General features: G+C 38.7%; 1 protein-coding gene across 3 annotated transcripts in view; it reads left to right on the top strand.

Moving 5' to 3' along the window:
* Positions 1 to 27,811, top strand: part of THADA (THADA armadillo repeat containing) — a 160,445-nt gene that overhangs the window by 27,841 nt on the left and 104,793 nt on the right. For all 3 annotated transcript variants that reach the window (XM_035897022.1, XM_009641571.2, XM_035897021.1), the window contains 4 exons: positions 2,739 to 2,871; positions 5,825 to 5,938; positions 7,089 to 7,211; positions 7,922 to 8,013. In XM_035897022.1, the coding sequence (XP_035752915.1) occupies positions 2,739 to 2,871; positions 5,825 to 5,938; positions 7,089 to 7,211; positions 7,922 to 8,013 (462 nt within the window). The remainder of the gene's footprint in view (positions 1 to 2,738; positions 2,872 to 5,824; positions 5,939 to 7,088; positions 7,212 to 7,921; positions 8,014 to 27,811) is intronic.

The following is a 27,811-nucleotide window of genomic DNA, read 5'->3' as shown; positions in this document are numbered from 1 at the left end:
GATGGGAAACACTGAATTCTGGATATACCCATGTAGAAAATGCTTCTGGTCATGTGAAGTTTATGCCACAAACCACTGACATCCAGGAAGGCCAAATCCAAGATTGACCCTTTGTTCTTAACACACCATTAATTTTGGATAGGAGAAAATACAGCCATATGAGTTAGGGAGAAGGGTTTAGCTTTAACTTTGGATTGCAGGCTTTTTGTACTCATTGATACTGACCACAGAAAGGGTTTGGGGCATGTATGAAATTGTTATAACCGGCAGACAGAAAGACAGAAATTTGTGGAAAAATACTTATTGTACTGCATCTTAAGTAATTTGTGTATCAAGTTACTTTGTTATATTTGTTTGATCTGGTAAAAATAATTTATTTCATTCTGGAAAATGACATTGGAGCTTGAGACCACCATTTTTACATTGTAAAGCTTCATTATTCTTAAAATTTAGGGCCACCTGCTTCTTAAGACAATATTCTTCTTGCCAGACCATAAGAAGATGGAGCTGCCAAATTTAAGGGAGTAGTCATCTCCGTTGCAAAGTCAATAGTCTCAGTGTTTGTAACGTTAAAGCAATAACTCTTTCACCTTTAAAAAAAAAAAAAGTGCCTTGGTGGGTGACTGAACAAGATAGAATTACTGTGGCAAGATCAAAGCAATACAATTTTAAGGGAGCCTAAAGTTTATTGGATTTCAGTGTATTTCTTCTCTTTCTACTACTACTGAAAGGGGAAAAAACCCTCAGTTTACTTAAAAATAAAATAGTCAGTACGCTACGTAGCAACTTTTAAATATTTCCTTAATGCTTTACTTTGTGTTCTTCTGCACCAGAGCAAATGTGAGTATGTCTTGTGGGTTGTTTGCTTTAATACTAAGATAACATACTGAAAAGAGGTGAGCGCTGTTCTTTGCTTGACTAAACTGAGACATTTAAATTCTGCTTAGCTAGGGAGGTAAGACCAGCCACAGACATGATCAGAAGTAGTAGCCTTTGCAGTTATGTGTTGACGTGGATGAAGAGAACTGTGAAGTAGCGTTTAGCTGCAGAGACCCATGGAGGAGATCCATGAGAAATTTTGTGCGGTCTCAACCCTAGAATTGCATCCTCCTTGTGTACTGAAAAGCAAGCAAAGGAACATGTCCTTGAAAGTAAGCAGGGGAAGCTAATAATCAGCAACAGAAAGGGAAAAGTCAAAGAAAAGGGAGCTCACCATTAGTTTCCAGATTAATTTGATTGCTTCTGTCACAGGCTTGGGGCAGGAGTGCTTTTCTTTTACGCTGTGGTATGAGGAGACATATCCCTTGTGAAGCTGTGTTTCTCTTGCATTCTGGACTGATGGTTCACATGCTAGCCACTGTTTTGAAGAGGTGCAGCCCTTAAAAAGTGGGGAGAAGGCCTAGCAGGAGCGTAGGAAACCTGTGGTGGAAATACTAAGGGAATTACTGAAGAGTAAGAAGTCTGATGTGTCTTCTGCTGACCTGTCTGGCACTTCCTGTGACCTCTGTTTTCTGCATTACTAATTTTCTGTCCTTTTTTGTAAAAGGAGGAAAACAGTAGAGTTTCACTACAGAGTAAAGCCTCATTTGTGGTTCAGTATCAGGTTTTTAGCCTACCTAAATTCTTGCTTTAATAATAGGAGGGTAAAAAGGAGAGAGTAGATGCAGACCTTCCATAAGATTTTGGCTTTCACATCAGTACCTGCTGCCTTTTAGCTTTTATTTTAAATTCTTTATTTCAGTCACCTAGGTAGAAAACTTGATTGTAGTCTTACTGTAAAGTCTCACTACTTAATCATGAATTTAATTACAGTTTATATTTTTAGGTAAGGCAAATCCTGCATGGTTGAGATAATTGCAGTTGTATTGCTCAGAGAGATTAATTCTTTTTTCTATTTTGAATCACGTGTCAAACCAGTGTGATGGGTTTTAATAACGCCATCCCGTTAATAGAAATTTTCTTAACAATGAATGATCCCTTTGGAACATTGACATAAGACTAATGAGCTGGTCTTGCACATATTGAACTGATCAGCACCAGCAATTGAAGTAGACTTGAGTTCTCCTTGTCCTTGGAAGTCCTTGCTTTCAGGCAATGCTGAGTTTTATAACTGCAGAGGAGGAGTATTTGATGATAGGAGAGCAATTTAGGTGCTTTACCAAAAGTTTAACTGATGTAGTGTTTTAAAAAGAGCAGTATGTCTTGTTTTTCATTCCTTCTCCTGCTCCGAGGTTTGCAGGAATATTTACATAATGTGTACTTACTGCAAGGTGCTTCAGTTTTGTTTTGTATGGTTATAAACATAATTGTATGTGTTAGTTAATGTAAGGGTCACTCATCAGCTACTGTGTGACAACAAAAATACGAATTTGTGAAGTGTCACTTCCTACACAGTGACTGATACGCATATGTCTTTGTTTTTTTCTCCAGAACAGGATAATAGTCCTTGGCAGAAGAGAACATTTGCAGTGCTGAAGCACAGAATCCTGTTCTCTGTTCAGTGAAATGTCTTTTCCTAGTGGCGCTTAATAAGTAGGGTTAATATAATTTGTACCATTGGAAAAATGTACAATTCCTTTTTTGATTTCTGTCTTACTTATTAAAAAAATGTGCATATATGCTTGGAGATGTTCAGGTGTAGCAAGAAGTATTTCTTAAGGTCACTAAATGTTTTCTTTGACTCTCTCCTAGTTTCTTAGGTATTTGTTTCATGATTCTTATGTATTTGTTTCATGCAGATGTAACAGTGAGAGTCTGCGCAAGATGCCAGAGCAGTGGCTAAGGTGTGTGTTAGAAGAAATCAAATCTTGTGATCCTTCATCTACACTATGTGCAACCAGACGTAGTGCAGGAATTCCATTCTACATACAGGTACCAACTAATGTTATTACCTCTGACTTTTGTTTGGTTTTTTTTAACATCCTTTCTGGTGAGTACACTTATGTATGTATGTATTTTTCTTACTTCAACCCCTTTTGGTCAAACAGGATTTTTTTTTTTTTTATACAGACTTTGATTGCCTTTGTGCAACCAAGAAGCTGCATGTAGTTAAACCATATTTGGCACTGTTAAGCGCTGCAGTTCTGTTGACTCTTGAGATTTTTGGCTTGAGGTACATTCAAATAGCATTTAAAAAAACTGAGCTTAGGTTCTGTGTGGCCACTGTAATAATCCTGGCAAATTCATAAATTATTCACAGATCAAGTAAGGCTCTGTTAACCGTGTAACTCTCTGCTTCTTCCATGTGAGGTGGAGGGGTGGTAAAATATGAACAGACCGTCATAGAGTTGCAAAATGGTGGCCTAGAAAATACTACAAAGAACTTGGGAAGACCACTCAACAGTAATAAAGCAGGATCAAGTAATAGTCATACTGACTGGTGTTGACTGACAGTTTTGAGTGCAATGAATGAGTAGGTGACTGAAGACTTATATCCATGAGCATGGGGCCATGCTCATGCAGTCTTCCTGCTCCCCATGTTACCATCAGCTCCACACATCCCAGCCTCTGGCTTCCACCAAGTTCAAAAACTGATGGCTGATCAGCTGGCTGGCAGTGTTTGGTCTCTGCTTGAAGTATCACTTCCTACTGAGTGCCTCGCAGTAGCATGCAGCAGCTCCTCTGCATCCTTGTGGGGTCAGTCACTGCAGAGTTCGTCCTGCAGATTACACTTAACCTGTTTCCATTCCTTTGCTCCTTAAAGCAGCCATGATTGCTTTCCCCTAAATTAACCTCCATAATTTTAATTTTCAACCATTTTTCTAAGACAGGAGTCCAAGATTAACTACACAATTTGTAACTTTCACCACTTGCTGAAGTAGTCTCGAGCACGTTCCAAGAATCTGAGGGACTGCTGGGAGCAAGCTCTCCCTGCCAGAATAATTCATCTTGCTTGTTTTCCATGCTGAGTTTGCCCTGAGAAAGTTGAGGCAGCCTGCTTCTTTCTGACCTCTCTTCTGTCAGTCACAGCCTGCTCCTGGCTTCACTAGATGCGTGTGTGCTAGGCAGCAGAGATTAAAAGTAGGGCATTGGTTTTAGAGACATTTTTCCTTTTCAATTTCAGCAGTTAAAGATCTCTTCCCTTTATATCTGTAAGTTGTCTGCAAAATGAGTTTGGTGATTTCATGTCTTCTGGTTTCCCCATCCACAACAGAGAGTTTGAATCCAGTGGGCATTAGCTAGCGTTAATACTGAGACTGTGAAAAAACCAAACATGTTTGACTCAATTTTTCATGTAAAAAGTTAACACTGTCTAAGGTAAGGACTAGGTGGACCAACGGCATTCCACTGCAGAAAATGTGTGTAGTCTGCAGTTGGCCTACTTTTGTCCATGTGGCAAAGCTTGCGCTGTGCCATAGCTGTTTGGATAAATGGGTCATGTGCTCCTATTCTGACAGCTCTGGAAGAGTAGGAAGTTAATCTGGTCAGTTAATGAGGAGGTTTGAAATGGACACTGGGATTAGTTTGAAATAATCTGTTTTTGAATTGTAATTTTATTGTAAAGAGAAAGGATAGTGTTCTCTGGCAATAGTTCTGAACGTGCCCGTAGCACTCAGTAAAATGAATTAAGCCTTAAATAGCATGTTGCATTTAGATAATAAAAATACAAGTTGTAATGCATATTCTACCAGTACTGTAATAAGGTTATTTTATTAATGCATAAAATCGAGGTTCAGTGTGGTCTCTTTGCCATCTGCTTCCTGTGACGTTTATTTTGTTTAACTAAAACACATCTGTTTTAATGATAATATGCAATTTTTAAAGTTATGAGCATTTTAAATTACCTATTTAAAATAGAAATATTATTACCTAATAGTACAAAGGTGCCGTTCCAATTAGTGGGTGAGTGAATGGTGAGAAAATACTAGTTAAAGCTTTAATATTTTTAGGGTATGAAATTTTAGTCTTCAGTTCATTCCCCTCTGTTTAATACTTCACAAATACATTTTTCCCTTCCCTCTCTTTCTCCCATCGTTAAAGGTACTGATAGTTTATCAGTGACTACTTCTCGGTTTCTGCCTAACCTCTATACTTGATTTGGCTTTCAGTTGATCCATTTGGTGGTTGTTCTGTGATGTAAAGTACTATTAAATACCTTGTTTGAACTGATGCTGAACAGACTCTGGGCCCCAAAACACAAATGGATAATAATTTTTTATTAGAAATAAGTGATTTATGATTATACATTTGTACTAAGTTGGACAAATTCAACAAGAGCTACTAGACAGAGAGAGAAAGACTGTTTTAACTCCAGTCCAGAATTTTAGAGAACTAAATTAGAGTATTTTTATCTCAGCTGGATGTCCTACCCATTGAACTACTATTTGGAGATGAATGCATCTCTTCTCTCCTTTTAAAAATGTGCTGCTTGTTTTATCCTGTTTTGCAAACTGGGATTTATTCTTTGGCCAGCCCGTGTCATCTTAAATATGTATGTTACTAAACTAAAAAAAGTCCATGCTAGGAAATGTAAGTATGTATAATGTGGCAGATACTTCCTCTGTAATAAATACTATGATTTTTTTTTTTTTTGGTGTGTGATAAATTACTGTGTTACACACAAGCAGATTTTCTTAGGCAGATGGATAGTGCATGAGCAAAGTTTTCTTACTGAAACATTGAATGCTAAGATGCTTTGAACAAAACTAAGAGTTAAAACTGAAACTTATTTTTGTAAATCTTTCTTTAGTCCTTGTGTATGTTCAGAAGCTAGGCTGTAATACAGGAAATACAGGAACCTGGAACAGAACTGGTAGTAAAGAAAAATGGCTAGAAACACCTGATTTTTTTTTCTTCTTTCTTTTTTTGTTTTAACTTTCTGTAGGCTTTGTTAGCTTCAGAACCAAAGAAGAGCAACACAGATTTGCTGAAAATGACAATGAAAGAATTGATATCTTTGGCTGCACCTTTGAATGAACCATCAAGTGTAATTCCACAGGTAAAATACAGCCTCTCATCAGAAGACAAATGTCAAACAAGTGCTTGCATTACTTCAAACAGTTAAGGAAATTTGTGTGGTTTTTTTTTTTTTAAAAAGGATATTTTGTTTATTGTTATCTATAGCTAGATTTTTAGATGTGTTTGCATGTGCAGAGGTTATGAAGTCACTGGAATTTGCAAATGCCTAAGATACTAAAAAATGGATTGGGCATAATTTCTTATGTTTTTTTTTTCTAGTACAGCAAATGCAGTCATATTAATTTTGGATTTATGATCAGTTTACTACCTGTAGTACATTTCTAAACAAATAGATGATTCATTTCCTTTTTACAAGGAAATTAACAAGCAAGCATGTGTTTACCTTTAGAGTAAATAAATGAGTTGCATCAATCATATTGTACACAGTAAAATACTACATGAAAAATGATTTTATGCATGCTTAGTAACTTCTAAAACTTAAATATATACATTTGGAATGCATAAATATTTTCTTTCAAAGTCAAGATCCTTATCTTCAAAATGTTGTTATCAAATACTTTGTCTTGCTGTTTGTAAATGCAAGCTGTAATTTGTTGACAATATGTAGAACTGTGTTCTAATGGCTCTGCCAGATCTTCTGCTGGTACAAATTTATGTAGCCTTGTCAAAGTCTGTGAAGCTACACAGATTACCACCTTCCCCTCCAGAGAGTAGAGAAATATCAGAAAATGCTCCATATGGTGAAGCAAGCCTGGCTGTCAATTTTAGCTTAATATTGTCCTCCTGTGAGTTGTAGTTTATTTTTTTTCTCACAGTATCTTCAGCATGTCAAGAATGTTGGAAAAGATGATTCTAAACTTCAAAAGTTATTTTTACAGCCTTGATAAGCTAAGGAATAAAGAATGCTGGCCTTTGCTTGCGGTGCTTGGACTGTACTTTTTAGAGGAATATATTTTTAAACTGTAATTGCTTTTAACAGTGTTTACTGCTGAGCCATTTTAATATATTTTTTAATAGCAGTATTCTTTTATTTAATATGGAAATAAAGTGATGTAAATGTGCGCATGAATTATTTTTGTTTCGCGTGTTCACTGCTGTAATTAACATACATAAATTTAAGGTATTTTCCAATGGATATATATTTTTCTTAATTTCTTCTACCCCCACAGGTTCATGCTTTAAATATCCTCCGGGCACTGTTTAGGGATACACGTTTAGGTGAAAACATCATGCCTTACGTTGCAGATGGAATACAAGCAGCGATTCTAGGTTTTATGTCACCTGTCTGGGCAGTAAGTTAAATCTTAATTCTGTCTCTCTAATTTAACAGGATATAAAGTGGTGCTGTTCAGTGAAGCTTCGGTCATGTTTCTAAATGGCAGTACCACAATTTCTGGAATGTTACATGGTGTAATATTTTAGGTACAATAAAGAATATTGTAGATGTGCAAAAAATGTCATAGTTTTGGTCATGTTTTTTTGGTTTTGTTACATTTTTCTGTAATGTGAAGCTCTGATATTGACAAAAAGTAGGGACAAAGATTACCTTATAGATAAAAATATATCTGGCTGTTGATTTTGAGTCAGTGCACCTAGCTAGTAGGGAGTCCATTTACATTCATTCTCACTTCTACTTTGCTTCTCGAGAAGAGGTAGTATTTCATGTGGCATATTAAGGTAGAACATTTCACAATCTGCCATTCATAAGGGTGAATGCTTTGAACCACTAGAAATCTGCATGTATCCCTCATATTAAAGGTGGACATATCCAAAAAATCTGAACTTTCTGTTAGTGCCATCTTGATTAAGAGGAAAGATGGGCTGAATTAATAGTTTCCATGTGCTGTCCTCTGAACAGTAGGCATGCTCTGTTCTTCACTCAGCTGTTCTTTTCGACTGTATGTGAGTGGCTGTATTTAAAAAGTGAGTGGCTGTATGTGAAAAAATTTCATTTCAAAGGGATTTTTAAAACATAGTTCATATTCTTTTCTTTTTCATTTAGGTAAGAAATTCATCTACGCTTCTTTTTAGTGCTCTGATTACAAGAATTTTTGGGGTTAAAAGAGGGAAAGATGAAAATTCCCCCAAAAATAGGTAAGCTTCACTTGGTACCAATAGTAAGTTTGCAAAACATGACCTTAGCCAACAACAATTTGAAAACGTTGCTTGCTTTCTGGATGTATTTGAATCCCAATGTTACAAAAACATGTAGCTTTGCTTAAATGGCGCTGCCAAGAAATAAGTGGTAGGGCCAAAAATATCTGCTGTTAAGCACTGAGAGTTAATTTGTGCTCACGTGCAATTTCATGGAAGGGGAATGTTGCTGAGAGGTTTTGGTACCAGTGGCTTTTCCAAATGCCCAGTCTTTCTTGTGGTCGCAAACTAGCCCTACTGCTTTTGACAGCGAAGAGAGCGGGTTGAAGGAGAAGAGGAGCAGTGGTCACAAGTGTGTTCCCTTACCTCTAGAGCAGGCCTGGGGGTAATCTCACCCCTACTAATTTGAGGTTTTTCCCTTTAGTCTTCTTACTCTAGAACACTCTGTCCCTCTTCCATGTCTCTTTCCTGCAAGCTCCAAAAATTACAGCTTATGAAGCTGCAAATCAAATGGATTCTGCCTTTGCACTCTGCAGTCCTGCTCCAGATCCTCTACTATTTCACTTTCTTAAGTAAGACCAATTCTCCTCTGACTCTTAAACTCCCCAGTCCTGAGTATTCCTGTTTCTCTGCGCCCTCCAGTTAGTGCACAAGCAGCCCTGTGTTTTCTTTGGCCTTCAGCCCCTTCCTTTAGCTTCTGCAGCAAATGAAGCATGCCCATGCCCTGTGCTCTGTAGCTGAGGTTCCTGCTCTAGTAGGGATGTGAAAATAACCCTGGACGCAGAATAAACTCATTAACAAATACTCCTGGGTGAGTCTGCGGGGCCATAGAGTGGTCACACTATGGATATTATGGTAACCATTTCAGAAATTCCTAGTGGATTTTCAAATCACGGACAAGGTATGCAATTTCTGAAAGAAGGCAATTGTTAACAATTTACTTTCAAAAATTCCAGTCTTTTTTTTTTTTACTCATTATACAGTGGTTCCTTAGTGTTGATCTATGTAGGTAATGTAATTTTCACGCACGTTATGAGAAACTAAATGTCCTGGGACAGTACTAGTCTTTCATCTTTTGAATGATAGATAGGTGCCATTTTAGCTGTTTGAAATAATTAATTTCAGGTGTCACTTTCAAAAATTAGTTCCTATGCATGTATGAATGTAAGGAGAAGGTGGGAGATTGGAGGGAGAGTTCCCTTAGAAAATAACTCTTCCCCCAAACCAGATCTGAAATGTCATCTCCCCTACTGCATGAAATTATCCCTACTTTGTCATAAACCCAGACCACGTATCGCCTAGACCTGGAGTTAACTCCCATAACCCCTGAAACCAAGTAGAACAATAAAAAGTGTTTCTCATTGCTTGCCTTTTCTCTTTGTTTTGGTAACAGCATTTAAAGTTGTTTGGTTGTTTGGGTTTTTTTTTAATTTTGATATCAAGCACTTATTGAAAGAGATATGTAATGTACCTCAGCTTTTTTAAGCTTGTGTCCTAGAGAAAAACTTCACACTACTGCAGCGGGAAGGCATGCTCAAATACATGCAGTGTGAGATATGTAATCTGAGATTTGTTATTTGTGAAGTTGCAGAAAGTAATGCATTTGAGCATCTGTTGGGGGTGGGAGATACTAGAATAAAGGAAAGTACACTGGACACTTTTAAGGCTCAGCTGGACAGAGTGCTGGGCCATCTTGTCTAGACTCTGCTCTTGCCTAGGAAGGTTGGACCAGGTGATCCCTGAGGTCCCTTCCAACCTGGTATTCAATGTTTCTATGAAAGCAAACTTCTATATAGTTGAATTGAATTAATTAATAACTGATAATTTTTATATAACTGGCACTGTTGACTTGCTTCTCTGAAGCTTTTTGTTTACAGTAATTTCTTTGTAGTCATTTTGACCAAGATATGTTAAAAATGGGCTGGCTTCTTTTTTATTCCTCTGTTCACTTAGCAATTTTGCATTAAACATTGTACGTAGCCAGTTCTACTGTTTCCCCACATGTAGTTGTCAATACCATGAAACAGGGAATGGGAAAATGCTTCTAAAGACAGGTCAGTGAAAGACAGGAGGTATGAAAACAGGCACAGATTCAATTTCAAGTTTCTGACTCCTGTCTGTACAAGAGATATTGGTTTACAGAGAATGATGTAGAGGTTTTTGGCTATTTTGTTTGTGAAGCTGCTTCCTCTGAACCCCACCGGTGGGTTTAGGGCAGGTTGTGTTTGGGAAGAGGTCTGTGGTTCACTGGTTTGGCACCACAAGGTGTCACCGTTGCTGCACGGCTCCCTGCAGCCACATCCCTGGGGTGCAGCTGCGCTTGGACACTTCTCTTCGGGAACTCTGAACTTTTTAGTGTTTTGCAGGAACAGAATTCATGTTTTAAAACAAAGCAATTTTTCCCCCCACTTTTGAATCTGGCAGTTTACTTCAAAAGCACTGGCATTGTAGCGGCTTGCACCTACGGGAGCTTGTGTGAAAGTCAACTGGGTTTGAGCTGCCTGGTCTGTTGCCTGCAGGGTGTTCTATTTCCATTAAGGGGCAGTCTGGCTGTGGACAGAGACAGAGACCAGGGCTCCGATGCTGCCATTTGGACCTTGCATAGGTTTGTGATTTGCCTGATTTTAGGTTATGGGTTTAAATCTCTCTCTTCTGTGCCAGCAGGGAGTTACCTTATTGCTGGGCTGTGCTGGACATCTCTAAAAAACGATGGACTTTCTGCTTGTTTTCTCAAGAAGGGTTCTTAAGAAACTGATAAAATTAGGGTGGTGGAGAGTGTTTGTAAGCTTCCAGAAGAAAGCTTTGTTGGAACAGTACTGGCAACTTAACTTCACTGCCGTGTTTCTTAATGCACTTTGTGTTATGTTTCCTTTTTTTCTCTTATCGCCACTAAAAATTCACATATAGCATCCTTTATGCAAAAATTATAGGGCTGTCGTGTTTCAGTCTGCTGATGTTAAGTTCCATTCCCTATTTATGTTAATTTTGTACACTATAATTGCCATATAGCTGGGATGTTTACACCCCATAACACAGTGGTGGTCCACTATTTGATGGTCTTGATCAGTTGCGAAGCATTGGATTGAATGAATGAACTATAATCTATGTCTGATCAGTAACCTGATTTAATTTGGTTTTTTTCCCAGGCATATGTAAAAGAATGATGGGTTTGGAGTTCTGTTTTGTTTTCTGCGGCTTTTTGCTGCTTCCCCCCTGCCCCCAGCATTCCTGTGTCATTTTGGGTGTTTGCAGTAGAACAACTGTGTGAAAGGGTCCCCTCACTCCATGACAGTGAGGGGATGCCTAACTCTGCTGACAGACATTTGAAATTACATCTGCGGTGGCCATCCCTGCTGGAGAGCAGAGGCAAGAAAGCACGTTGAGCTGGGCTTTGTGGTCATTGAAAGGGCATTGGGAAGGTCAGCCAGAAATGTCTGTCTCAATCTGAGGACAAGGCAATACTAGATTATGCTAGAGAAGGGTCCGTTCCCTGAAAACTTGGTTTGCAATATGAGGAGAGATGAGTTGAAGAAATTACTAACTACACATTATGGCTCCCACTGCTCTGCTGTGCTGGTTCAGTTGTCAGTGGGGCTCTGGTGTGGGTCATCTGCAACGTGTTTACATCAGCAGCTGTATTGGTGCAACTGGGGCAGTGAAGGAGAGGGATTTCTTGAGCAGAACTCTGGGCTGATGCCAAAACTCACTCTTAAGCGTTCGCTGGAAACTTGAAGGGGCTGCTCTGCATCATACTCTAGAGGAGACGCAATCATATCCTGTTTTCATTAAATATTGATGAGTCTTTTTATTTTAGCACTTTTCAAGACACTGGGGTGTAGCATATGCTTAATAATTCTGGTGTTTTTCAAGGGTATTTTTGTTCCTTTTAGTGTTGCTACAGATTGCAAATCATCTAAAGTAAATGTTTGCTCTAGTTGATTGTAGCCCCTGGTATTCTTCACATGAAAAATTAGGATGTCTTGAGATGAGATTCTAAAAATAGATTTGAATATATATTATGATATTTAACGCAGATCTGTACGTGAAAGTCAAAATAACTTACATATAAAGTTAACGGAAATTAATTTTGAAATTAATTACATTTTTCATCAGAGAGGAATGAGTTACAGTAGCAATAGTGATACTTTCACCTAAATTATTACACACACACACACACTTGTGTGTGTCTATATATTGTCTGTATATTCATATATACATAAAATATTGGAGTACAAACCAGCGATCTGTAGATTAGTGCTATACATACACACACACACACACACACACGTATATCAGAGACCTTTTTGGTCTGTAGTCCAATGCTAATTAAAGCTGATATAGCTTGTTACTAGACAAGACTCTTCTCATCAAATACCTGGTATTTTTGGCTCTTGTTTTCTTTTAAAGGATGAGTGTGATCAGAAATTGCCTTTGAGGCAATTTGTCATTTGGCTTTAGGACAAGCTTTAGTCTTTAGAGTAATAAAAAAAAAAGATCGTCCTGGTTTATCTGAAAATGGAATTTTTTGAGTTGGAATTTAAATGTTGCAAAGTTGAGTATGAATGCTGCCATGTTCTCGATGTTGGTTTAGATACATTTGAAAAGAAAGGAACAACTTCAATTGCCATCTACATAGTACTTCTTTAAGTCTTTATTTTCACTGATAGCTGTCAGTAAATGTTGATGACTGTCAATAACTTCAAGCACTTGGAAAGGAGGAACTTATCTTTCTAATTATAATAAGATGAAAACTATCTAGATATGAACAGGTTTTGAAGATGCACTGTTGGCTCTGAGACAGTCAACATGCATGACTGCCCTCTGCTTGCTCTGTTTTTATTGCAAGTTGAGTGTTCAGCACTTCTCAGTAAGTGGTTGCTTGCACACTTGAAGGTCACTGAGTAAAACCAAATTCACTGTTAAAAACACTAAGTTGATTTTTTTTCTGCTAAATTGATATGTACTTTAACAGTAAGGTTTTGTATGAATATGAAGGTTTTTAAGGCCATAAATAATTGTATTTTACACTGTGAAGAGTTAGAGAAAAATGTCGCAAATTGAATGTTCTAATGCAAGCTTCTCTTTTCCTAATATTATCCCTAAATTAAATTAATCTGGTATTATTTTCCTTTTCACTAAGCCACTCTAGAGTTGTAGCTTGAAGTACATAAGATATATCATAACTAGACGATTCCTGTTGATCGTTCCACATCAGGCAGGCTAACACTTCCAATACTTCTGACTTAACAGCTGAAAAATCTGTCTTGCATCATTGATGTTTTGTCAGTCCTAACAGCAACTTTGTTAGGCGTTTGCAGTGCATCATACTGGGCTCTGATAGGACTTCTGAGGTGGGTCTGTGTTGTCCAGAGAAGAGGGGCCAGCAGTATTTTGGGTTAAGCTGAAAGAAACTTTGGTGGCACTAATGTGGTCAGGCTGTAATGGTGCATCAGTGTCGTAAAATCGGATTGCCCGTAGGAGAGTTTCACTGGAGGCGATACTCAGATTGACTGTAGCCCGTAAACGCGCAGTGCTGACTTGGAGACACACCACTGGCAGAAGTCCTGCTTGCCAGCCGAGGTATGGCTACGCGGGAGCAGATGCAGACTGCAGCGATGGGGCTGCAGGAAGGGCAGCGGTGAAGCAGCAGAGCGCTGAGCCTCTTGCACCGGCTCCAGCAGGGAAACGCAAGAATGGCTTGATTCACAAAACTGGCCTCTGGGCTCTGTACCTCTTGGACCACTTGCTGCAGAGGGAAGGGTTGGGATTGCTTTATCTTGGATCTCGTTAGTGACTCCCTAGTGGATTTTCTCTGGCAACCTTGGTCTGTTGCAGCTTTTCAGTTGAAATACTGGGTCAGTGACAGTGAGGTTTCACGAGACGACTGAGCCATTTTAAGTGCCTCTGGTCCTTTTCCTCTAGCTCCTTCTCTGCTACGTTTTGCAGCCTGTTCCCTCCATGCCACCTTAGTTGCTCCAGTGAATGCTTGCGAAGTAGTTATTAAGGATTTGGTGCAGTACATGGTCTTGTGAGGGCGTTGTTTTTGTTGAAACGAAATCCCTCAGCCTTCCGCCTGCCAAAAATAGGCCACATTTACTTTGCTCAACTTTTTTGTTTTTAAAGCTCTGGCTCTTTTTTTTTTTTTTTTTTTTTTTTTTTTAATTATTGACTTTGACAGATTTAGAGGGCTTAATCTCAGAACTGTCTCAAGAAAACATGCAAAAGTTCAGGCTGACTCAGATAACCATTATGGCTTTTACTGATTAGTTGTTCAATAACAATATGCTTGTTTAAACATAATTGATAATCTATAATAATGAACAGGCTTCCTATTTCTAAGTGCCTGTATAATAGGAATAATGATCATAAGGCACTATTAACTTGTAAACTGAAGGTAAAATTTATGAAAGTTCTGTGCAGAAACAGACACAAATTGAAAGCAAGCTCCTAAAGAAATGTTTCCCTCTGTATCACTACTTCAGTTATTTTGTGTGTTTTACAAGTCTAATCTAAAACTACCTAAAATCTCCTGTGGCAGAAAATACGGACTGTTATCCTTGAGGTTGAAGATGTTCTGTGTCTATGTGACTTCTGCTGATTTTAGGAACACGATGTGTGTATCTACCTGAAACACCTAAAATCTACAGAACCATTTTTACTTCAAGATTTTATCTTGTATATACAGAGTCAGAAAACACAAAACATTAACCCACATTAATCCCAGTCAAATCTTTGGGCCTAAACACATGCTTAAAGCACTGGTGTGCAAATGTGTGTCTGTGCTCTCCTGAACAGGGAGGATCTTTGTAACATCAGGTTGTAAGTCAGAGCCGGAAAATAGGAAGATGAACACAGTAAAGTGAACTGAATGGAAGTTTTACCAAGGTGAAACATCCTAAAAATATATGTGCTGGCCTGAGGTAACTTCAGTCCATTCATTTCTTTGAAATAAATTAGGGGCATAATGTTAATGTTTGTTTCTACCGAGTGAATAAAATGCATTCAATGAAACAAAAATTACTGTAAACCTAACTACATGAGTAGATAATTTAGTTTCTGCTGTAGCGATAAAAGTTTTCATTATTATCAATTGATATGATTATTCTGTTTTGTTCCATCCATAATAGACACATCCCTTATTCATTAACTACACCATATTAAGTAAAAAGCAGTTACTCCCAGACAGAGAGAAAATGTGTGGGTTGTTTGGAGGTAAAATTCACAATGCTAAATTTGTGGCAAGGGATTAAAGATAATAGTTCTACAGGCAGTGGCTGAGGTTCTTGGAGACTTTCTAGGGATATATACATATCTTGTAATTTTATTTATATGTGTGTGTATACATACATATGTATGTACATACACATGTGCACACTCATACATATATACAGTTAAACTTTCTAAACTTAAAAATAATTATTTTATATATGTAAAATACATATTTTAAACTATGCTTTGTATATAGTTTTATATACATGCATATATGCAGACATGTTTGTGTTGAGTGTCGATTAATGTTTTGATATAGGTACCAGGTTGTATCCGTGATGTTGGGATAAGTGATGTTCCCCTATTTTTATTCTGAGCCCATTGTGCACTTACTTCTCTTGCTAGTATAGCAACAAAAGCGCTCCTGGAAGAGGACTTCACAGGTTATTTTAGTGAACTGTGTGTTGCATAATTATTCCTCTAAGTCACACTTTCCTGAAGTATTTGTTCTGTGCAGGTGCTCTTTCCGTACCTGATTACACAAAGGGTATAATAAATAGCAAAACAAGAGGTATAAAGAAACTTGTATTTAAAAGAGATCAAAGCAAACCAGACCATGCAGTCCTTTGGAAATCTTGGCTAGCTCTCTTGTAAATAAAAGTGCTTCTAAAGCAGAAGGTATTTAACTACTGTATTTATACAGGCCTTGATTGACAGTTCGGTTATTAACCTCATAAAAACACAGCAACGTAAACTGGTAAGAATGTTTATTCTAGCACTTCTATCTGAAGGAAAATGAAAACCAAGATATAGTGGCATATTTTTAGTTTCTTTTAAGTATTTATTTTAGGGCTATGTAGCATAAAGGAATGTTTTTTCAAGTCAGTGAACTTAAAACTATTTTGCTTACTGTTCTGGGATTTAAGTATTTTCTAACTCCTAACAAAACAAATGTTAGATTTATTGAAGGTGCAAAGTCACCACATCTTTATTGAAGGTGCAAACCCCACATCTTTATAATGATTTTTCTTTCCCCTTCATAGTGTTTTTCATTTAATGTGTGGTAAAAATTAAATCTGAATTGTTTTTTGTAACTAACTTGATGTGGTTATAGAAAAGTTGACCCTTCTTATCACTGAAGAGGGGTCCTGTATCATGTTAGGTCTAGAAAAGCAAGTATGCAATAATCTTTTATATCCTTACTTTTGAGCTTATTAGCTGATGTATTGCACCAGTTTTTTTACAGTTGTTTTCTCCAGGCTTCGTTGTGGCCTTTCAAGCCTCCCCCCAAAATTACATGGCCATTTTGTCTTCTGTGAGAGCGCTAAAATTCTCTTATGCATGTGAAATATTTGTTTGAAGGCCACTTGTCAGAAGTCCTGAGACAGGATGTGATTTCAGGAATTTAACTCTTAGGTATGTTCTTTAGAACAAAATTATTTGAAATGAACTCTTAAAATTTATATATAAATCTTTATCTCTACAGGAGCTTGCCTGTTGCTATTGTCTCTGTCTCTTAGTAAGAATGGTGATGATACTCTGGTTGTCATCCAGAGGGACTGCTAATCAAGAGCTTTCATAAATAGATAATATTTCTGAATTAAACAGAATTTTAAGTGGTTATTTTATTTCACATCAAGCTAGTATTTTAAATACTAGTGTACATTGTTGGTAGAAATAATACTTTGTGCTGAACTGAAGACTAAGTTACTAACTTACTAAAAACTGTGTAAATCTCAAGAATTTTGTTGTTCTTAGCAGGAGTTATTGTTTACTGTAATTGCAGTAGCTGGTGATGGCCAACAAATACAGGAAGACAAGAAAAACACTGATTTTGTAAGAAGACAATGTTAAAACCATGGTGCTGGAGTGAGAAGTAGCTAAGTGGAATCACAGAAACTGTAAAGGGATTTCTTGATCCTGTTTCCTTGATTCCCATTCAAAGTATTGACTGGTAGGAACACTAGATCAGGTCAGCAGTGGCTTTGGATGAGTTAAAAACCTCCAAGGATGGAGATTAACAACCACTCCAAGTCACATGTCCCAGTGCTTCATTCCCCTTTTTTCCTGTTGCCCAATTTAAAAGTCCCAAGCTATGATTTGTGGCCGTTGGTCCTTTCTATGCTGTCTGCAACTACTACAAGAAGTTTAACGCTCTGATCTTTGATTCTTTCAAATAGTTGTAGGCTGCTGTTGGAACTTCCCTAGACTTCCTCTTTGTCAAATGGAACAAACCTGGCTCCTTCAGCTTCTTCTCATAGGGCATGTACTCTAGGCCCTGACCGTCTGAGCAGCTGTTTGCTGGCACCTCTCCTGTTTCTTCTAATCTCTTCTGAACCTGGCAACCCCAACTGGATGGAGGATTCAGGGCCAGGTTGTTTGGGGCTCTGAGCAACCTGATCTAGTTAGCCGTGTCCCTGCTCCTGCAGGGGGGTTGGACTAGATGACCTCTAGGGGTCCCTTCCAACCCAAAACATTCTATGATTCTATGATTCTATGATTCCATGTACAGCCTCATGTGGCAAGCAGAGGAGGGTAATAACTTTCCTGGATCTGCTGCTGCATTCATCCTAATTAACATAGTCCAGTATGTGGTTTGCCCTGTTTGCAGTGAGGACGTGCTATTGGCTCATACCAAGCTTGGCATCCACTCTAACCCCCAGGTTTTTCCCCATGAGGCTGTTACTGAGCCAGTTGGTTTTCAGCCTGTGCTGATGCTCAGGGTTATTCAGCCCAGGTGCGAAATACTGTGTTTCTCCTTGTTGAACTGCATGAGGTTTCTGTTGGCCCAAGCCTCAAGTTTCTCAAGGTCTGTCTAGACTGAACTTATACTGTTTGGTCTTTCATCCACTCCACCTAATTCAGTTTTGTCCTCAGATCTGCAGAGGGTGCTTTCTATCTCATCAAGCAAGTTGTTGATAAAAATATTGAGGGATGTGGAGGCCCCAGAATTGATCTGTGGAGTATTCCACTGGTTACCAGCCAACGACCAAACACTGAACCATTGATACCCTTTAGGCCTGGTGGACCAGCCCAAATGCTTGGTTTATGCAAGCTGTGCTCTCTCAGCTTCCAAATGAGAAAGCTGAGTGAAGCTGAACTTGTTTGAGTACACCATTTTCTCGTCCATTTTAAAGTCTTTTTCCTTAATAAAAATGTAGCTTAACTGCTTTCCCTGAGAAATAAGAAAGAACAGACTCCAAGAATTGTTTTAAAATGACGAAAATTGTTTTATCAGTTGTCGCAAATCTGTTTGAATTTTGTCTATTTGAATGCTCAGCAGACTCTTGGATTCTCTGCGTTTATGGACAAGTTTCTTCAGGTTGGTTTCTCTGTCAGTTACTTCTTTATGGATGCGAAACTCTGAAACCTGGCAAGTTTGGAGCCTTTCAGTAGTGTGTACACTCTCTTCCCAAAGTCCAGTTATGGTGCTTGCTCTGGAATTTGCAGATTACCTCCTTGAGCTGACCATAATGGGGTTATCTTAGGATACATTTAAGATCCTGCTCCTCTTTTCTCAAGTCAAGTGAAACTAGAATTCTTTTGGAGGTTTTTGTGTTTTAAGAACGTGTGAGCCACCTGTTCATCCTTTCAGAAACACACTGCAGACTTCAGTTTTGTTTAAAAAGGGGTGAAATGCAAGCAAGTTTTTAAGGGTGATTGCTGAGTGCCTGGAACTTCTGAATGGAAGTTGTAGAAATTTTTCCATCCTTGTCTGGTGTGCATTTTGGAATCTGCTTGCATACAGTTTTAGTCTGATTGATGACATCAAGGGTGAGATTTGGAAATTACTGGTTGCTACTCTTTATATAATTCTTAACCAGCAATGGTTCAGCTCCAGTTGAACTGCATGTGTTTAAGAAAGGGTTGGAATTTCCATGTGGATCAACATGCCACAAAATCACAGGAGCACACAGTAGTAAGGGTCCTGCTGGTGCACTGACTCAGTTCTTTTCATAAACAAGCTTGTTATGCTGTTACTTTTACAAACTGATTGAGTCACATCTTAAAAACAATTTGCTTTTTCCCCCTATTTCTGCGGGAAGACTCCGTGAATGCCACCTTCCCAAGTAAAACTTCTCAAGAATCTTGCTGCTTTGATCGTTAGAAACTTAACTTGTATATTTATTCATGGCCATTTAATACTCATTTGTTCTTCTGCCAGCATTGTCCTTTATTTTAAATAATTATTTTCCCTCCTGATGCTTCCCTTGAGGTATTTGTGAATGCCAGTCATATATCCTGTCTGTGTTAATTTTGCCAGACAAAACAAGTTGAGGTTTTTAAATCTCCTCTCAGCAAATTTGCTTTCTATTCCCTTGGTTATGTGAGCAGCTTTTTTTAAGTGTCTCTCTTAGATGGAAGTTAGCTGGGATTTATTCCAGTTTACGTCCTACCCGACTGTCAGAGAGTGGCATTAGTACTTCCTTGTCCGTACTGACTGTATCAGGGTTGATGTGTTACAGAATCACATTTGCCCTTTGTCGTCTTGGTGAGGGATCCAAGATACTAGGATCCTTTTGTTATTTCCAGCTGATGAGCTTCTAATTTGTAGCACATTTTTTTTAATTAGTCCTCATATATGCAGACTTTTTATCTGCTATTAATTTCATGTCATAGAATCATAAAATCGATTAGGTTGGAAAAGACCTTTAAGATCATCAAGTCCAACCGTTAACCTAACCCTGCCATCCCGCCACTAAACCATGTCCCTAAGCACCTCGTCTACCCATCTTTTAAATACCTGCAGGGATGGGGACTTGACCACTTCCCTGGGCAGCCTGTTCCGGTGCCTGACAACCCTTTCTGTGGAGAAATTTTTCCTAATGTCTAACCTAAACCTCCCTTGGCACAACTTCAGACCATTTCCCCTTCTATGACCAGGTGACCCGCCTGGTAGATGAGGGAAAGGCTTTGGATGTTGTCTGCCTGGACTTCAGCAAAGCCTTTGACACAGTCTCCCACAGCATTCTCCTAGAGAAGCTGGTGGCTCATGGCTTAGACAGGTGTACTCTTTGCTGGGTAAAAAAATGGCTGGATGGCCGAGCCCAGAGAGTTGTGATGAATGGAGTTAAATCCAGTTGGCAGCCGGTCACAAGTGGTGTCCCCCAGGGCTCAGTTCTAGGGCTGGTCTTGTTTAATATCTTTATCAATGATCTGGATGAGGGGATTGAGTGCACCCTTGGTAGGTTTGCAGATGACACCAAATTGGGTGGGAGTGTTGATCTGCCCGAGGGGAGGAGGGCTCTGCAGAGGGACCTGGACAGGCTGGATTTATGGGCCAAGGCCAACTGTATGAGGTTCAATAAGGCCAAGTGCTGGGTCCTGCACTTTGGTCACAACAACCACATGCAGCGCTACAGCCTTGGGGCAGAGTGGCTGGAAAGCTGCCTGGCGGAAAAAGACCTGGGGGTACTGGTTGATAGCCGGCTGAATATGAGCCAGCAGTGTGCCGAGGTGGCCAAGAAGGCCAACAGCATCCTGGCTTGTATAAGGAATAGTGTGGCCGGCGGGGGGAGGGAAGTGATCGTGCCCCTGTACTTGGTGCTGGTGAGGCCACACGTTGAATACTGTGTTCAGTTTTGGGCCCCTCACTACAGGAAAGGCATTGCGCTGCTGGAGCATGTCCAGGGGAGATCTCCTTCTAGTGTTCAGGTCCGCAAGATACTAAGTTTTGTTTCATAGTATTTTAATCTTCCCTTTACACAGTGCCTCATAACTTTTGTTTCATGGATGGATTTTCATTGGCACCCTCCTAAGTCTTCTACTGTGGTCTTCAATGAAACTAATAATAATATTGGTCCCAACAATACATTAGGTCCACCAATGACCGACTTGAAACATGTTCTTTTTGGGTCTCGCAATGCAAGTCCAGTTCCTTCTCTAATTTACCCACTTTATCTAATAGCATACCCTAATTGCAGCGTGTCGAATATTTTAGTGTCACTCCAAGAGATTACACGAGTTTAATCCATTAAACCAAAACTGTAGTTTCACAGTGGACCTTGTGTAGATGTTTCCGCAGTCTATGCTGCAGGATGTTGTCTGCTTCCTGCTGTTCTCTGTGTCTCTCAGAAAGCCCGTGGGTGTTTTTCAGCTGTGGAGGAAGCATATGAGAACTGGACCTCTGCTCAGAGCTAGACCTGCCCTGCTTTTTACTTTGAAGCAGATTGAGTAAAAGATTTGCAGATTTCAAACATTTCATTTGTTGAGATAACATTCAGGAGACTTGTGTGACTAGAACTGTTTTATTTCCTTTGTCTAGAAATATTTTTACCGTTCTTGGATAAGATATGGGTTAGGTTGGCACAATCTAGTTTCTAACAGTTTTGCACGTTGCACTTCATTCCATTTTCTCTTGCTCCTTTATCTGTATCTGTTCTCTTTTTCAAGTTTATTTCCCCCCTAAATTTCTGTGTATTATTGAGGCCAGAACAAAGGTCTGTAGTTTTCTGCATCGTTCTCCCTACCAACACTTTTGAGTAATTTAAAACTTGCTTCCCTAGTTGTATAATATTACGCTGTCTTGATGTGTTCTAAAATCCAATATAAGAAATTATCCTTTGAGTTGAATGTGGTAAATTCTTTGAATTTTGCTTTCCCTTCAGTTAGGATAATTTCTGTTTTCTGTGCCTTTATTACTGCTAGTTGTCCTGTCATGAGATGCAGCTGACTGTCACATTCTTGAGTGATATTTAAGAATCAAAAAATTAATTTCATTCTTAAAGCATGTCCGAATTAGCTTTGGTGTTTACCATAAATTCAGTACAAACCAAGATGTCACACATTTTTTTTTTGTGGTGTCTTTTTTTTTTTTACAGTTGAAGAAAACATTTTCCTTTTTTTTTTTTTTTTTTTTTAAATTTTTGGTTTTTGTTTTTTTTACTACTTACATTCTTTCCCTGACCCTTATTACTTGAATTTTGAAATGGACAATTAAAAACTAGTCTAGTTAAGATGCACTGTGGGTTTTTTCATAGTTCAATGAAGGCAAAAGAAGCAAATATGTAAAATGTGGATTATCTTTATAAATGTGTCATTTTGAATGACAGTTTTGCCAAATTCAGGCCTGGTTTTGAAATTATTTCAGCAGCAATTGTCCTTGCAGTGCAAGGAGTAAATTGAGTTCTGTTTCTGCATTACTGTTCTTTAACATAAAGGATCACCTGACATATTATAGTTAATGATTCCAATGTAAGGATTGGTATATATACCAAGAGTAGATTTTACAGGAGACAAAAGAGGACTTACGTAATTTCATGAAAACTACATTCTTGGTCATGATCTCTCTAAATGTGTCTGCCTGTATTGTTTTTTTCACATTCCAGTTCTATTTTTCCTTTTTAGAAATAGTATGCTTATTTTTTCCCCTCTCACAGATCTGACTGTCCATTTGTCAGCTGACCTGTTAGCAATAGTTATGTTCAAAAAGAGCCCCAGAGACCCTTACTGCCCTCAGAAGATTCGTTGTCTCTAAATCTCACCTATAGTATACTCAAATATGAACATACTTACTGTAAATGTTCTTTAACATGTCAGTTACTAAAAGCAGCATACAAGGTTATAAAGCCTTCAGTTGTTCTGAAAAATAAATGAAAGAACGGAAGCGGGTAATCTTTGTTGCTGTAAAACGATACATATGCCCCAGTGTCACAGCAGAATTTTAATCTAGAGTGTTCTCTTAAGTGTACAGCACAGCTTGAAAAGGAACACTGCAACATCCATGGTTTTATTCTTAATTTTTTTTTAAATGCAGTTAAATAATTCACAGACTCATTATGCATAAAGATGGAATATTTATTTAGAAAGACACTAGTTATATAACATATCATATAGCATAGTGCAGCACTGAGTTGCTTCTCAAACATAATGTGTAATGACCGGCGATGTCACAGTTCTCAGCGGCATTTATGAATTGGGTTCTAGAAGTTTGATGATACTGAATATCTTCACAAGCAAAGCAGATGAAATGAAAACTTGGAAGTACGTGATCCTTAGCTTATGTTAAGGTTCTAATCTGAAAAGTGATAAAGGCAAAGAACCAGTGCTAAATGAATGGAAGAACTACTGACAATGAAGAGTATAATAAAGGCTTCTGTTTTAGGTTATTTCAGAGAAAAGTAAAACTGTTTCTTGCATTTTTCCTAGAGAAGCATTACCAACACTAAACTGTATTCTTCTTCATGCTTAAAATAGACTTTTCCCTAAAGTTTTACAGATTTACAGTCTGCTTTCAGTTGTACCTTTTTTTTATTACTACAACTAGTTGTTAATTTTTAGTAACTTAGTTGTGATTCACTGTTGTCTTCCAAATGCTTACTGCTGGGAATTAAATTCTGTCCTTTGTAGCATCACATGCCTTCAGAGTAACTTCGTGCCAATTTATATGACTCTGTATTTTGTGAAATAATCTTTCTTGCTGTCATCACAACCTCCTTTCCCTCTTAAATAGACCCTGGAGCAGACAAAAGTGGGGAAGAGTTTGACTCAAGGGCATGCAGAGGATAGGTAGAAGTGGTGGGTGTAGCTTGATTCTCTATGGCATGGTGCAGAAGATACCTCTGTATGACTGGTTTTTCTTAGTAGAACACCTCTTCACGTGGGAAATGTGAGTGAAAACGGGAAAGAAGCTCATGTATGTCTCCCTTTCTACATAAACACTCTTCGCCAGCCTTTCTTCTGAAAAGCACTAACCATGACTGCTGGCTCTAGCCATCAAAATGGAACCTTTTTTGGATGGGTTGTACTCTAATTTAGTCATCTGGCTTTTCTGCAGAATTGCTTGCATATGACAAAGCATTAACATTGTTAAACTGCAAAGTATCTGAGGCATAAATGCTGTATCTTCCTATTTATGTACCACAGTATTCTGCGTGTATACAGTTTTACAAGTTATTTTTACAAGTGAATGTAGGAGAATAAGAGTGCTTCCATTAGTTTCTCTCTCAATCTTTTGACATTGTGTCATTTTAATTATATACTTAAATGACATTTTACACTGGGGAGAGGGATTTTATTGTAAGCATCATCATCCCACTGGTTACTTTTCTGTTTCAATACCATACTTCTTATTTCAGTAAATAACCTTCCACTAGTCCCTTGTTTAGGTCTCAGGAATCCCATCTGAAATTCTGGATTGTGAAATTGTGCTGCTTTAGGTTACTAACAGGAAAAAAAGAGACTATTACAGAGCCTGTGGTTGAACATACTGTCAAAGATGAGCTCTGAAGCAATATAAAAATAATTTCAGCTGGGCATCGGGAAAAATGCTAGTGTCTTAAGGCTCTTCCCAGTTACTTCTCTTATAAACATGTTTTAGGATGAGTAGTTGTAAAATCTTATGATCTGCAAAATGTTGGTTTTAAGGATTTAATTATGGTAGCTACATTGCCAAAAATCTGTGTTTGAATTGCGTCAGTGACTAATGGAAAGATAGTTATCTGTATTTTTAATTTAAACCTATCATTCCTTGTCAGAGATATTTTAGAAAAGGAGGAAAAAGTTTGTTCCATGAAAACTGTTAGCAGTGATTTGTGGATTGTTTTAGTCCACATTTTGTTAATATATTCCTTTATAGGTATGTCAAGGACTTATCTTCTTTTAAAGATATGGATAGCTTATTAGTTACAAAGCCTAATTCACATTTGTGTGTGCGTGTGCATGCATGAGTCTCTTTGTATCGCTAACATGCATGAGCCAAATCTTAGTGTTGGTATTCATTTTTCAAAGCAGTAGTTTTTGATGAAATTAATAGAAAATGCATGGCTTAGTGTCATGAATATTTTTTAAAAGTAGAACCATTGTATTTTTTTGTTGTTCCAGTGTCAGTTACTGTACACAAATACTTGTGTGTGCCTAGTAGTGCATACATATTTCCAAGAGCAACAAGCATGACCAGTAATCAAAAACTGAACAGCTAAATACCTCCGTGTTGTACTCTATCTAGCTGGTTTGCTTTCTACTAATTCTCCGGTTGCACATCTCCTTGGCTTGTCATCCCCAGGTAGTGGATTCACACTTAAATCGGTGCTCTGTGTTTTCAGAGCCTTTTCATTTTGCAGCACTTCTGCTAATGTGTCGTCTTTCTTGTTTCTTCTCTGAACTGGAAGCCTTTTAAAATCATCCCTTGACAACCGGTCTGCTCAGACAGTCGTGTCTTTTTACTGAAAGTGCCTTTGGGCATCTTTTCTGCAGATACTGCTGATTAATGGTTTTGATTAGACTGCCTTCTCCCCTCGTGTAACCTGTGGAGCAGTAACCCAAGTGGGAGGTTACGTAATGTACCCACTTCAGTAGTCATTGCTTTCTTTCCCTGTCAAAAAGATTCATGAAACCACACTAATTGCAAAGGCTTTGTAAGGATATTCAGTTCCATTATTTAATATTGATTCAAACTTGGCTACTGAATTTTTAATACATTAAAAATGGGGCTGTTAAAAATAGTTGTTGTGTGAGATGCTACTTGTATATAATCCTATCTTAAGCCTCTAACCAGTGGCCATCCGTTCCACAGGAAACTTAACCCCAGTTCTGCTTTTGCTTGATGCACTCCACGGCACAAGAGGTGGAGGTGTCACAGGATTTTTGGGTTGATTTTTTTTTTTTTTTTTTTTAAAGTACTGAGTTCTTAATGTTTTATGCATGAAGACTCAGTAACATGGGCTGTTTGACTTGATACACTTACATAGATCCTACGTTTTGTGCTGTCTCTGGCTTTGCATCTTCAGTTTGCTACATAATGTATGTGCCAAAAATTGAAGTTGTTTTGAAGAAGCTGCTAGGGGAAATTTCATGGGTGTTTTCTGCTTAAATAACCAATGATTATCAGTACTGATGTTTTTAAACCACCCTCACTAGTGCTTCAATTTATATTCACTCACAATTTGAATGCTTCCATCTAAATTTTTTAACTGAAAACTTTGTAGATACAACAGCTACTGCAGAATCCTTGGCCATGCTTTTAGTTACAGCAATTAATTGTACTGTTCTTATGCGCCGAGAGAAAGCTTGCTGTACCTCTTTGAACATTTGTTTCCATCTAGCGATCTGGTTTTGCTGTGTTTATTCTGTGGCCTGTGGCTAAGGCATGTTATGTTAGCTGAGTGCTGGAAGAAGCTGTGCTGATGCTTGCCATCTGCTAATTTACTCTTGCGTGATTTTTTTTTTTGTATGCTTATTTTCATACAGATTCGATATTGCTGTCTCATCGTGCTATTTTTCTAGACCTGGATCTGTCTGCTCATCGGAAGCTTTGCATTGGAGTCATGCTAATGTGTACTTATTTATCTTGGTTGATCATGTGGCAAGCAAACTCTGTAGTTGGCTTTCTTCTTCTAAACAGATGGCTTTTTATTTATTTATTTTTAAAGGAAGTCTGTTTTATCTGCATAGCATATATGTCTAATTAGAACCTCCCCACTGTAACATTTAAGTGGTTCTTGCTTAGACGATGCTAAATGGTTTCCTATAAACCATGAAGCCATCCTTTATCTCAGCATATGCAGGACAACCAGGGGATCAGGCCCAGCCAGCATGGGTTCATGAAAGGCAGGTCCTGGTTGACCAACCTGGACTAGGTCACCCACCTAGTGGATGAGGGAAAGGCTAATTGTATGAGGTTTAACAAGGTCAAGTGCTGGGTCCTGCACTTGGGTCATAACAACCCCATGCAACGCTACGGGCTTGGGGAAGAGTGGCTGGAAAGCTGCCTGGTGGAAAAGGACCTGGGGGTACTGGTCAACAGCTGACTGAATATGGTCCAGCAGTGTGCCCAGGTGGCCAAGAGGTCCAATGGCACCCTGGCTTGTATCAGGATTAGTGTGACCAGCCATAACAGGGAAGGCATCTTTCCCCTGTACTCAGCATTGGTGAGGCCGCACCTTGAATACTGTGTTCAGTATTGGGCCGCTCAATTCAAGAAGGACATTGAGGCACTGGAGCGTGTCCAGAGAAGGGCAACGAAGCTGGTGAAGGGTCTGGAGCACAAGTCTGATGAGGAGCGGCTGAGGGAACTGGGGTTGTTTAGTCTGGAGAAGAGGAAGATGAGGGGTGACCTTATTGCTCTCTACAGCTGCCTGAAGGGAGGGTGTAGTGAGGTGGGGATTGGTCTCTTCTCCTAAGTAACTAGCAATAGGATGAGAGGAAACGGTCTCAAGTTGCATCAGGGGAGGTTTTGATTGGATGTTCTTTACTGAAAGAGTGGTCAAGCATTGGAACAGGCTACTCAGAGGGGTGGTTGGAGTCACCATCCCTGGAGGTGTTCAAAAAGCATGTAGACATGGCATTTTGGGACGTGGTTTAGTAGGCATGGTAGTGCTGGGTTGATGGTTGGACTTGATGATCTTGGAGGTCTTTTCCAACCGTAATGATTCTGTGATTCTATGATCAAAAGATTATAAAACAAACAAATGTAGAAGATTTCTACTTAACCTCTTTTTAGCTTGGATTGATTTGTTCTTGTGGCTTGAACTGTGCTCCCTTATTAATTCTGGCTAGGGATGAGTTCAACAGGTATTGGTACATTGCTCTGTTTTGAATGTGGTTGCTCCCTCTACACAAGCAAAAACGTGGCCTGGAAATGCCACCACTG

This window comes from Egretta garzetta, unplaced genomic scaffold, assembly GCF_000687185.1.
Source record: "Egretta garzetta isolate BGI_Z169 unplaced genomic scaffold, ASM68718v1 scaffold166, whole genome shotgun sequence".
Lineage (NCBI taxonomy): Eukaryota > Metazoa > Chordata > Aves > Pelecaniformes > Ardeidae > Egretta > Egretta garzetta.
This window is presented reverse-complemented; position numbering and strand designations above follow the sequence as displayed.